The sequence below is a fragment of the Pan paniscus genome, chromosome 11 (assembly GCF_029289425.2).
Source record: "Pan paniscus chromosome 11, NHGRI_mPanPan1-v2.0_pri, whole genome shotgun sequence".
NCBI classification, from domain to species: domain Eukaryota; kingdom Metazoa; phylum Chordata; class Mammalia; order Primates; family Hominidae; genus Pan; species Pan paniscus.
In genome coordinates, this window is record NC_073260.2 from 41848599 (window position 1) to 41862012 (window position 13414).

At 46.3% G+C, this 13414-nt stretch overlaps 2 protein-coding genes across 2 annotated transcripts in view; one reads left to right on the forward strand and one right to left on the reverse strand.

Annotated features, from left to right (window-relative positions):
• The window catches only part of TSTD2 (thiosulfate sulfurtransferase like domain containing 2), a 33326-nt gene extending 24668 nt beyond the window's left edge, over positions 1-8658 (forward strand). The window contains exons 7-10 of the mRNA XM_003820616.6: positions 2481-2599; positions 3101-3259; positions 3877-4015; positions 5974-8658. Of these exons, the coding sequence (XP_003820664.1) occupies positions 2481-2599; positions 3101-3259; positions 3877-4015; positions 5974-6272 (716 nt within the window). The 3' untranslated portion in view covers positions 6273-8658. The remainder of the gene's footprint in view (positions 1-2480; positions 2600-3100; positions 3260-3876; positions 4016-5973) is intronic.
• The window catches only part of TMOD1 (tropomodulin 1), a 100020-nt gene continuing 94094 nt past the window's right edge, over positions 7489-13414 (reverse strand). The window contains exon 10 of the mRNA XM_003820614.5: positions 7489-9107. Within this exon, the coding sequence (XP_003820662.1) occupies positions 9043-9107 (65 nt within the window). The 3' untranslated portion in view covers positions 7489-9042. The remainder of the gene's footprint in view (positions 9108-13414) is intronic.

A 13414-nucleotide genomic window follows, 5' to 3' on the forward strand; every position in this document is an offset into this window, starting at 1 on the left:
ACAGCTTTTCCTGGGCACTGCAGGACATTGCAGGCAGAGAGTGGGCTCTAGGCAGTGCTGTCTTGTTTTCACTTGAAGGAAGTTTAAAGGGACCTCTTTTTCTTTTTTTGAGACAGTCTTGCTCTGTTGCCCGGGCTGGAGTGCAGTGGCGTGATTTCAGCTCACTGTAACCTTTTCCCCCGGGGTTCAAGCGATTCTCCTGCCTCAGCTTCCCAAGTTGCTGGGATTACAAGTGTGCGCCACCACACCCGGGTAATTTTTGTATTTTTAGTAGAGATGGGGTTTTGCCACACTGGCCAGGCTGGTCTCAAACTCCTGACCTCAAGTGATCTGCCCACCTCAGCCTCACAAAGTGCTGGGATTATAGGCATCAGCCACCGCACCTGGTAAAGGGACGTCTTTTAAACACATCCATGCTGGTCACTGTCCAAACAATCGTTCTCAGGGCCAGTAGAGCAACTGCAATCATAGCAGCAGCAGGGAACAGGTTTGGTTTCCTGTGGCTTCCTGCAGGTAGAAGTCTTAGCACATATCCATGCTTTTCATCCCATGTTTGTTTGTTTGAGATGGAGTCTCACTCTGTTGCTCAGGCTGGGGTGCAGTGGCGCAATCTCAGCTCACTGCAACCTCTGCCTCCCGGGTTGAAGAGATTCTCCTGCCTCAGCCTCCGGAGTAGCTGGGACTACAGGCATGTGCCACCATGCCCAGCTAATTTTTTTTTGTATTTTTAGTAGACGGGGTTTCGCCATGTTGGCCAGTTTGATCTGCAACTCCTGACCTCAAGTGATTCACCTGCCTCAGCTTCCCAAAGTGCTGGGATTATAGGCGAGAGCTGCCTCGCCCACGCCTGGCCTTTTTTTGAGACGGAGTCTCACTCTGTTGCCCAGGCTGGAATGCTCACTACAACCTCTGCCTCCCAGTTTTGTGTAGTTCTCCTGCCTCAGCCTACTGAGTAGCTGGGAGCTAAAGGAATGTACCACCACACCTGGCTAATTTTTGTATTTTTAGTAGAGACGGGGTTTCACAATGTTAGCCAGGCTGGTCTTGAACTCCTGACCTCAGGTGATCCGCCTGCCTCAGCTTCCCAAAGCATTAGGATTACAGGTGTGAACCACCATGCCTGGCCTACGTCCCATGTTTGAATCTCCCTTTTCACCCCACTCTTTTTGTATCCATGTAATTGTGTGACAGTACCTTATATAGAATCTGGCCTTACTACATTCTTTTTACAACCATAAGTCAGGCAGGTAGCAATCCAGATTCCTTGGCCTGGCTCTGGGCCCTCATCTCTCCTTGGTGTGGAGTAGTTTCATTGGTTGTTGGGGTTCCTCTCTGAGGGGAATGAGGCTCCTTTGGTGCTGTAAAGCTTTATCATGAGTGGTAGGTAACTGAGTCACCAGAGCCCCTGCCCATGAGGCATGGCTACCTCATAATGCAGATTCACCAAAAGTTCCTCACAATCTACTGAGATTTCTGGACCCTCAAAGATAGGGGAATATTTCTATCCTAGAGAGTTACAAGGCAAAGAGCCCCAGGAGACTGAGGTTCTCTCCTATTAGTCCCTTTGTATATATATTTTTTGAGACAGGGTCTTGCTCTATTGCCCAGGCTGGAGTACAGTGGTGTGATCATAGCTCACTGAGGCCTTGATCTCTTGGGCTCAAGGGGTCCTCCTGCATCAGCCTCCAAAGTAGCTAAGACTATAGGCACACACTACCATGGCCAGCTAATTTTTAAAATTTTTTTGTAGAGACAGAGTCTCGCTATGTTCCCCAGGCTTCCCCTTGTATTTTAATACTTACCCATCTTCTAGCTTTCCTGTCTTTCTCCTTTACTTTCTTTCTCATATGTCGTTTCTGTTGTCCACCCCTCTTGCCCTTTTCTCTTTTACTCATGCACACACACTTAGACACATTCTTCTTGCCCCTTTGCATTAAAAATGTATCTATTCCAACTTTATTCCATAACTTTTTGCTCACACCTGCCTGTGGGTTCTTAGCCTTCAACGTGGGTTCGACCTTAATATAGAACAGTTTACAAAGCCTGTAGTCAGCCACATACTTGCCCAGCTCCTCCATGTACAGTGACAATAGAGCAGTGGCCATTTCCTGACCTACCAGTGACCATACAATGGACCAGCAAATTCACATGGCAATTTAGATCCCAGTTGCCTGGTTTTTATCACTAGGGTTAGGCCAAGTATGAGGATGCAAAATTCTTTGACTAGTTATTTCTGAACTACCAGGTCTCCGTTGCCCTCATTTTAGGAAGAGGGAGATTGAGGATACCTGGAATTACTGGAATTACTAAGTTATTTCATCATGATCATCAAGTGTTCTTTTCAGACAGTTGTAATTATGAAGAGAAGAGGTTTGGGTGGAAAGAAACAAAGCAACACATAAGTCAGGCTGGGTGAGTCATGATTGGGTTTTGGTTTTTTTTGTCTTTGTTTTAATATAATTTTTTTGGTTTGGTTTTAGGAATCCATTTATCCCCAGGTGAATTTCATAAAGAAGTAGAAAAGTTTTTATCTCAGGCAAATCAAGAACAAAATGATACTATCCTTCTTGATTGCAGAAACTTCTATGAAAGCAAAATAGTAAGTAAAAGCCAGAATTGAGTTCTCTGAATTGGTAGATCTCCCCATTCCCACAGTGTGGTATATTTCCCAAGGGGACCTTGTGTGTGCCCACCTGTGGCCACATGGATCTCCTCCCAGTACTGGCAGCTTCAGAGAAAACCCAAGTCCTAAAACTCAGAAATCTGGTGAGAGAGTCTAAGAAAATATGAATTAAAGGCATCTAGGCACCTAATATACTTTGTGACTCCCATGAGCCTGCCTTTGACATGTATCAAGGATCTTGCAAAGTTGCCTTTGGGCAGCCTCTCCAGTTCCCCTGAGGACCCTGGGAAGGTGACCCACAGCCCACAGCCTCGGTTTTAAGTTGAGATCTTGAAGTTGAAAGGTCAGAGTGGGGATGAGATTAGCAACTGGCAGGGGCTTCTTTGCTAAGTAGGGTTTGTTGGGTACAAAAAGAACCTTTGTTCCTACCAGGTATGTTTTTCTGATAATTTTCCTTTTGTTGCTCCTATGTTACAGGGACGATTCCAAGGCTGCTTAGCCCCAGACATCAGGAAATTCAGTTACTTCCCTAGCTACGTTGACAAAAATCTAGAACTTTTCAGAGAGAAGAGAGTGCTGATGTACTGCACCGGGGGCATCCGTTGTGAGCGGGGTTCAGCCTACCTCAAAGCCAAGGTGAGCCACCACCCCGGGGCACTGTGGGCATGGCAGTGAAGGAGGCAGCTCCACCAGCAGCTTACGTGGAGCTGTCCGCTGCCCCCAGTACTCCCCACCCCCAGGCAGCCAAAGCATGCCTTCACCCCTCATATGGCTCCAGCATGGAGTTCGTAAGTACAAAATCTGAGGGTCTTTAATCTCAAGATATGAAAAACACTTAACAGTCATAGAGACTCATCAGATGTAAAAGGGAGAGATTAGTTAACATCTCCCTTTTCCTGATCCTTTTGCTTGATCCTGAGAAGAGCAAATTCAGTAACATTACATGTCCCAACAGGTGTCTTCCTATATTTAGGGGGCAGCAAAAATAGTTGGGCTTCCCAGGATCTAGAGGGTGAAGGCCCTGCCTGCTGTCATCACCCATCCCCCTAGGAGGCAAGATCTGGCCAGTTGGTGCCTTGACCCCTTGGTCAGCAATTCCTTAGTGTCCCGCAGTGGGAGCCAGGAGCCCCTGACTGATAGCAGCGGCCATGAGTCCTCTACATCAGCACTCCTCGCCATGCGCCGCTCTTCCGTGAGCATCTTAACAGGTCTCTGCTGGCTCTTCAGATTTCCTGTTGTTTTTCCACACCTAGGGAGTGTGCAAGGAGGTGTTCCAGCTCAAGGGTGGCATCCACAAGTACCTGGAAGAGTTTCCTGATGGCTTTTACAAAGGGAAGTTGTTTGTTTTTGATGAACGCTATGCTCTGTCCTACAACAGTGATGTGGTGTCAGGTAGGTCAGCACAGGCTCAGAGCCCAAACTGAAATGAAGCACATTGTCAGTTCACCATTCTAGAAAAATGACACAGGGAAGACAGGCCAGTGCTCATTACTGAGCACTGAATAAGCAGGGAAAATAAGTACATTGTGCCACCATTTTCCCAGCTGTGGAGCTGAGAGAACCCTAGCCCAGGAGTCAGGAGGCCTGGGTTGGGATCCTGGCTTCACCATTGCTAGCTGGACAAGCCCATTAACATGGGGATCATCTCACCTGCCCTGCCTGCCTGTCTACCTGCCAAGAGCTGTACTACTGGGCTAATTCAGGGCTCTTAACCTGGAATTGGTACATAGATTTCAGGGATTCTGCGAATTTGGATGGAAAAATAATTATATCTTTGTTTTCAATAACACCTCACTAAAATGAAGCTTTTCCTTTAGTTATGAATGTAGGCAACAAAGTACCAGTTGTATTAATGTACCTGTGACTTTGTCTTCAGTAGGATTCACAATACTTTCATATCATGTTCCAGTTGCCTCAGATATCTCAAAATAGTATTTATACTCATCACTGCTTCAAAATGAAAATAGTTATTAGGCCCACCACTAAGAGTTGATACATAATGTGTTAATAAATGGCACATCTTATTATATATTACAGATTTTGAAAAAGACTTTGATATTTTGTATTTCTGTATAGTTGGTTTCCTTTGTAATCTTACATATTTTATGCATTTAAAAATATTTTTCTAGGTCAGGCACAGAGGCTCATGCCTGTAATCCCATCACTTTTGGAGGCCAAGGTAGGAGGATCACTTGAGCCCTGGAGTTTGAGACCAGCCTGGGCAACATAACTCACTATGTCTCTACAAAAACTTTTTTAAATTAGCTGAGCATGGTGGTGTGTACCAGATACTCAGGAGGCTGAGGCAGGAGGATTGCTTGAGCCTGGGAGGTTGAGGTTGCAGTGAGTTTAAATCATGCCACTGTACTCCAGCCTGGGTGACACAGCAAGACCCTGTCTCAAAAAAGTTTTTCTAGGCCAGGATCTATAGTCTTCACCAGACTACCAAGTAAATCCATAGCACACATGATTTTAGGAACTCGTAGCTCTCTGTGGACCCAGGTGGCATGCACATTTGAGTAAGATTTGCGTTTGATTGTCCTCTCCTACTTTCTTGGTCTTATTTTCATTTTAGTGGTTTTGAGTTGTCTCCTATTGATCACTACTTCGATCTGTTTTGGAGCTAGATGGAGTATAAATTCTAAACAAGTAGAAAGAGTAGATTTGATTTTACAGAGGTTATATTGGCTGGACTCGATGGGTACCTGCGTGTGAGTATGAAGGAGAGAGAGAAGGCTCAGAGGTAGCTTAGATAAGCAAGGTAAGGAAAAGTGAGGAAGAATGATGTTATCAATAGTAACAGGAGGTCATCAGGGAAAAACAGGTGAAGAAGATGGTGTGAGTTTTAGGAATCAGATGGTCAAGTGTCCTAGCAACAGCAGGAGAGACGCAGGCCTCGGGGAGAGGGGTATGGACTGCACATGTTCACTGTAGGTGGGTTATCGCCTGTATTTAGGTGTGTTGTCCCCACTGGAAAAGGGAACAATCAAAGAGGAAAAGACCACTTAACAAGGGGGTTGGGAGGTAGTTGGCCAGCTTTGGAATAGCTGGTGAGAGAGGGAAACTTTCATTACCATCTAGTTACCACCTGTTCTCTAGATGGAAAAAAGAAAAAAAAGTCAGTAAATACTGGAAGCAGACAGTTACGAGAAGTCACCCCCACAAAAAAATAAGCTGGGTGGTGGGGGTGGTGGTTAGTTGTTGTTGCTAGAAGACAGAAGACTTACTATTTGGAAACCTTCCCCGGGTTCCACAGGATCTACGAGATTCTAGTCAGCAAAGGGAGCAATGCCTGTCCACATGTGTGTGAATGCATGTGTTTATAATGATGGCTTTTCCTTCCTCCTCAGAGTGTTCATACTGTGGAGCCCGCTGGGACCAGTATAAACTCTGCTCTACTCCCCAGTGCCGCCAGCTCGTTTTGACCTGCACTGCCTGTCAAGGACAAGGATTCACAGCCTGTTGTGTTATATGTCAAGACAAAGGGAGCAGGAAAGTTTCAGGCCCTATGCAAGACAGCTTTAAAGAGGAATGTGAGTGCACAGCCCGACGGCCACGCATACCTAGGGAACTCTTGCAGCATGTGCGACAGCCTGTGAGCCCAGAGCCAGGACCTGATGCTGATGAGGATGGGCCAGTGCTTATGTGAGCAGCACCTTTGGCATTTTCCCAGGCCCTCGGTAAAAGTAGGTTTGGGGTGACTTACAGAGAAGAAAGCATGGCAAGACTGCAGAAACAGAGAAATCGGGAACTTCAGTTCTGGCCACTGCCACCGTGGCAGCCGTCTACACTTCACAGCGGGAGGGGAGGAGTCACGTTGTCTACCACTTACCTGAGACATTCTGATTTGGATGATGCTAGAGCACAGAAAATAGGTGAGCTGCATGGGATCCCAAAGCTGCTGAGGGATAGAGCCTGAGCCTGGTGGCCACAGCATATGCCCTTTCTGTGCCATGCAGCTGGGGCTGTTAGTAGTCATTGCCCTTGTCAGCAGACCTTCTACCCTGGTGGCAAATACGTGAAAGCTGTGGCCCTGGGAGTGGCCTCCTAAAACAAGCCACTTAGGTCATCTGCCATCTACCCTTAACCTCTGTCTCTCGCCTGAGGGGAATCTGCAAGCTGTGCATTGGGCTTACCTCCTGCTTTTGTAGAAATAACCATCCTTTGGTATACATGGAGGATAGTTCCAGAACGCCTGAGTATACAAAAACCCAATGCATACTCAAGTCCCACAGTGGGCCCTACAGAACCCATGTATGTGATAAATCAGCCCTCCATGTATGCAGGTTTCGCCCCCTGCCAGTACTGTATTTTCAACCTGTATGGTTGAAAAAAATCCATATATAAGTGCAGCCATGCAGTTCAAACCCATATTGTTCAAGGGTCAACTGTATAGTTTATTGAACAGCCACACCCATTCCTTTACACATGATCTATGGCAGAGTTGAATAGTTGCAACAGACACTATGTGGCCTGCAAAATCGGAAATATTTACTGTCTGGCCTTTTACAGAAAAGTTTGCCAGCCCCTGATCTAGACCAGCAGCTCATCTGATAGAGGCAGAGGTGGCCTTAAAGATGTGGCCTTCTTCATTTTCTGTTGGTTTGGTTTCGTTTCTGTGAGAGATTTCCTCTAATAGCTCTGCTTTCCCCAGCACTTACTCTCTGAGCTTTTAAATGTTCTCTCTGGGAGCTTCATATAAGCTCGGTGACATTTGAGCCACAGTTTTTAGATCAGCACCTGGAATACATGACACATTCTTACTGAGGTCATCCAGCAGTGCCATGGTGGCTGCCCAGTCTTCTGGCCAGTGTGCCAGGCACATGTCCCTGTCACACAGGTTCCAAGAAACACATACGCAGCCATACATAGACCAACAGATTTAATATTATATTGCAGTTTTCAGCAATGCAGAATGCAGCTGCAATTGTGTTTTAAGGAGAAGCCAAGTGGGGATGGTTGTCCCTGCAACATGGTGCCACTCCTGGGCCATGTGCAGCCTCAGTGGACACTCTTCCATAGTGCTGAGGCCCTGGCCCCGCCTCCAGTTACCCTGTACTGCCCACTGCCTTACAGTTCAGTGCGCAGGCCTTCACCTTTTCATCACCAGCCTCTCTGCTCAGTGCTCTGGAGTTCTTGACCTTGTCCTTTATCATGAGATTTGCTGAAATCACTAATGAAAATAACTCCCAAAGGCAACAAACAAAAATATTAGTTTAACTGGCACTGTGGTATATTAAAAGGCACAAGGGCATTGTGGCTTAACACTTTTGCTGGATCCCAAGAGACGCACATGATGTTAAAAAGAGATCTGGCAGCAGTACTAATACTACATTTCAGTATAATCATCTTGGGGTGGTTTGGCCAGGATTTCCCAATTCCTTGATATCTGGAGTTTCTTCACCATTGTCCTGCATCCTGCAGAGGCTTAATATACAGGCGTAAGGTCAGCAGCAATTTGTCTAATAAGTGATGAGATCAGTAGCTGAAGTTTCTAAGCTGGGCCATTACTAAATACCATAGCCATGTTGATCTGGAAATTTATCCCTCTAGTGTCTTACCTCACATAAGCCATTTGCCCACTGTGCAATATAGAAAGGTGTTTTCAAGTATTTGGCCGTAGATTTTCACATCCATCATAAGGTTGGCATTCAATAAGGAAAAAGTTCTAACTCCAGTATTAAATTGTACATAAATCCCAAATGTTCTTAAAGAACACTCAGGGACATGTTTGTTGCCTGGGATTGGTAATGAAAGGTTGGTTTTTGAAACTTGAAATTTCACCATTGGTTTTTTTCCTATTATTTCTGCGTATCCAGCAAAAGGAATCTCATGTTGACTCCTGGCAGAGTTCGGTGGCTTCAGTCTCTATCTGTCCTGAGGGGAAAATTGTGTTCTGGATCCAGTAATCAATTTGGCAACTTTAATCTTGAGGTTTTCAAAATTCCAAGGAGGGTTAATAAAGAATGATAATCAGTTTTATTTGCTAATAGCTAAGACAAATTTGTAATAAAGTGTTTTATAATACTTCAAAAGCATGTGGAAGAGTGTGCCGTTTCTGTGTCACACATTTTAAATGCACTTGAAACACCACACAGCAAGGCCATTGAAACTGGGCTCCTGGGGCTAAGTCGCTGCTGCTGGAACATCATCTTCAGTAAGATCTGCTGGTTTGGGGGCTTCTAGTTTTTAAATAATAACCAGACTCAACTTCTGTGACTAAAGAAAAACTTCACATTAACGGTATTTTATAAAATTTTCAACTACAACCACTAGTCAACCTAAAACCTTAGTGCATAAAGAACTGAACCACAAAAGGGTTTCGTGCTGCCAGCATTTTGCCTTCTGGTTTCCCCTGCAGAGCACAGGTCATCAATAGAACACATCCAGTTCAAAGGCATGGTCTCCACCGCCACACACTAGACACCACTCCGGCACTTGGGAATGATGGGCCCAGTCAGGTCCGCAAGCCTCCTCTTCCTCACTGGAAAGGAATGGAGATAAGATATAAGGCACTTTTCCCTGTAGACCAGGGACCAGCACTGTTGCTGAGAAAGCACTGTGAAACCTCACACTGATTGGTTTGTTAACAGAGTCTGAAGTCTGTTGTTTTGAAAGGACAGTATGTGTGAGTTGTACAACAGCCCTCCAGTCTGTCAGTGTTCATTGATGAGGTTCTGTGGTAGTGGAGATTCATTCATAGATATCTGCTAAGTGGCTGACCACACAGTCCCACGTTATAAGTCGGCTATTTTCTTTGCTTACAGAAGCTCCAGTTGAAGATCTTTACTCTGGGGTTCAGATAAGAGTTAAAAGTTTAGTCAGTCTTCTTAATGAGATTAGGGTCTTAACCAGGTGGAAACATTTCCCCCAGCTATGTCTGGGAGCTCCTGGCCTACCTCCTGCCTATATAAACGAGAGTTTCCACCCGAAAGATTACCCTGCAGTATCTGTATCCCCTTATGTTTAACCTTGCCATTTTCCCCAGGGGCAAGACAGTTATGCTCAACACTGTTCAAGTGACAAAGTAGTTAGATGCCATGAAGAGGAAAGCACTAGCCAGGAGGTTGCAGGCTGGAGACGTTAGCTTACAGGATGATGAAGATGCAGGGAGGGGCAGGAGGGGCTCTGTTTGTTGTAACAAGGGAGAGTGTTTTGAAATTAATTGTAGTGTCTGCAGATAAGACCAAGCAGCAAGCTCTATCAGCCACAAGAGAAAGGTCAAAGAGGTCTGTAGAGCCAGTAGGTGGCAGTCGAGAGGCCTGCTGGTGTTGGCAGAGACACGAAGCTATGGTGGAGGGAAAAAAAGTCCGTCTATACTTAAGATGTCTTCAGGTTCCCGAGCTGAGGCGGTAGACCTGCAGCCACCAGATCGATGAATACGAGCTGCAACAAAAACCGAATCAGCTTGTGCATGACACTGGCCATACAAAGCAGACCCACAAGGGAGTGGGGCCAGCCCAGTTCCTTAGATGATCAGAATGTCCAACTTCTTGGGGGTAGATGTGAGGGGACAAAAACCAAAACCCAAAGAGCACAAGAGGTTTGCTCAACGTGACCAAAGAGTTTACATGAACCAGACTTTTAAGCATCTCCATAGTAGCTGTGCAGGCATGCCCACCAGGGCCATCCTCATTGCCTCATCGGAGCCCCTCCAACGCTGCTGGAATGTTAGTTACCATTCCCATTTTATGGATGAGGAAAGTATGGCAGAGAGGGTATATTTCTTGCTTAAAGCAATAAAGCTAGTACCAGACAGGACCAAGCCTTTTTTTTTTTTTTTTTTTTTTGAGATGGAGTTTCACTCTGTCACACAGACTGGAGTGCAGTGGCGCAATCTTGGCCCACTGCAACCTCGCCTCCCAGGTTCAAGCAATTCTCCTGCTTCAGCCTCCTGAGTAGCTAGCATTACAGGCGCCCGCTGCCACACCCGGCTAATTTTTGTGTTTTTAGTAGAGATGGGGGTTCACCATGTTGGCCAGGCTGGTCTCGAACTCCTGACCTCAAGTGATCCCCCCCGCCTCAGCCTCTCAAAGTGCTGGGATTACAGGCATGAGCCACCGCACCCAGCTAAAACCAAGACTTTTGACTCATCTTGAGCCTCAGTCCAGTGCCTCCCTCAGTAGACTTGAGCCTTGTGTGGGTAGGGTTTCCATATCCATATCGCATCTGATTCTCACAGGGAGGATTAGCTCCTTCTCCCTGCAGAAGAAAAGAGCCCCAGTCCCTGAGAGCTGGCAGCAGAGCCAGGACTGAAATCCAAGTCCCTGGCCCATGGTTGAGGGAACAGAAAGGACCCTATAGCTTGGTGGGGGGGGTTATTTTCCATTACTTGCCCTCATTGTGTCCACTGGGCCGGATCTGTGTGTGTGTGTGCATGGTTCCCCTGGCACTGGCTTGCCTTTTTTTTTTTTTTTGAGACGGAGTCTTGCTCTGTTGCCAGGCTGGAGTGCAGTGGCCCGATCTTGGCTCACTGCACTCTCCGCCTCCCGAGTTCAAGCAATTGTCCTGCCTCAGCCTCCCGAGTAGCTGGGACTACAGGCATGCGCTGCCACGCCCAGCTAATTTTTTGTATTTTTAGTAGAGACAGTGTTTCACCATGTTGGCCAGGATGGTCTTGATCTCCTGACCTCATGATCTGCCTGCCTTGGCCTCCCAAAGTGCTGGGATTACAGGCGTGAGCCACCCCACCCGGCCCTCTGGCACTGGCTTTTTCAGGGACTGGATGGAGAGAAGAGAAAGGCATCCATTTATTCAGGTATTATTTTTTTCCCTTTTTAATGATGAAGGAAGTTGAGACCAGGAGAGGGAAGTAACTTATTCCAAGTTACGAATAAGTCACAAAACTGGGAGTAAAAGCTGGGTCTCCCAATATCCTCCTTCAATTCTGTCTGGTCTTTACTTTCTTTAAAAAACTCTTCACTGCTTATTGCAAGAGCCAGAGACTCCTTTTATTGTGAATGCCAGAAGGGCTCTCCAGTCGTCCAGATCAACCTCCATCTGCTGCTTGAACTCCTCTGCCACTTCTTGCCAAATTTGAACATTTCCATCATGTTTTTGGACAGCAGTTTCTATTCATTTAAATATTCGGCAGCATGTACTGAGTGCTGTGTGCCAAGCACAAGAATCAGAAGTAAAGACACAGTATAACAGGGACGAAGATATACAATGTTTGAGAACTACTGTTTGAGAAATATGAAGTATTAGAGATGCCCTGGCAGCTCTCTGAGGTATGAGAGGCATAAAGAATGAAGTGGTCAGACCTTCCCAGGTGGCAACTAACAGGTCAGCTGAATTTTAAACAACGAAAAGGTAGAGGATGGGAAGGTGGGGGGGCATTGGGAGTAACGACCCTCTAAGGGTAAGCTTTTCCTTGGTCACTTGGGGGCACTCAGGCTACCTGGAATGGTAGTAACATGGCAAAGGGATGGCTTGTTGGAGAGGTCAAGAGACAACCTCCTGATGGGATCATCTCCCAATGTGGAGCACGCAGGCACTGGAGCCACATTGCCAATTCAAATCCCGGTCCTGCCCACGGATTGTGGGTAATGTTAATTACCTACTTCTCTAGACTTCTGTTTCCTTCTTGTAAAGTGTGGATAACAATAGCACCTGTCTCACCTGGTTGTGGGGAGGACTACATGAGCTAGTGAGATGGGAAGTATTCAGAACAGTCTCTAACACACAGTAAGTGCCATGTAAGAGTCAGCTATTATTAAGAGACTTGGGAGTCATTTCAAGGGGCCTGACTGAGAGCAATGGGAGGCAAGTGAGGGTTCTAAGTGGAGGGGTGACAAGGCAGGCTTCGGAAGGAGGCTTGGGATGAGTGCCAGGGGTGCCTGCCCTGGAGGAGCTGGGGGCCTGAGGATGTTGGAGGAGATGACTGTGACGAGGGCTCAACATACACGGCAGGACACTGGGATTGGCAAGGAGGTGACTGGCTGGCTGGGGTGGAGGCAGCGTCTAGGAACAGGCCCAGATTTCTGGCTTGGGTGGCTGTGAGGAAAGGAGTAGCCTTTTCTTTTTTTCTTCTTTTTTTTTTGATGGAGTTTTCTTGTTGCCCACACTGAAGTGCAATGGTGTGGTCTCGGCTCACTGCAATTTCTGCCTCTCGGGTTCAAGCGATTCTCCTGCCTCAGCCTCCCAAGGAGCTGGGATTACAGGCGCCTACCACCATGCCCGGCTAATTTTTTGTATTTTTAGTAGAGACAGGGTTTCACCATGTTGGCCAGGCTGGTCTCAAACTCCTGACCTCAGGTGATCCGCCTGCCTCGGCCTCCCAAAGTGCTGGGATTACAGGTGTGAGCCACCGTACCTGGCTGCCTTTTCTGAGATAGGTTTGGGGGACTATGATGAAACTGATTTGGGATCCAGCAATCCCACTTCTGGATATTTACCCAAAATATTAAAACCAGTTGAAAAGATGTTTCACTCCATGTTCATTGCAGCATCATTCACAATACCCAAAATAAGGAATCAACCTAAGTGTCTATCAACAAGAATGGATAAAGAAACTGGGGGATATATGCACAATGGAGTACGATTCAGCCTTTTCTTTAAAGAAAAAAAAAAAAAGGAAATTTGTTCATTTGCAACTACATGAATGGAATTGGAGAACATTATACTAAGTGAAATAAGCCAGGCACAAAAAGACAAATTATATGTGGAATCTAAAACAATTGACCTCATAGAAGCAGGGAGTAAAACTGTCATTACAGAAGCTATGGGTGGGAAATGGGGAGATAATGGCCACAGGATACAAAAATCTCAGTTGGACAAGAGGAATAAGGT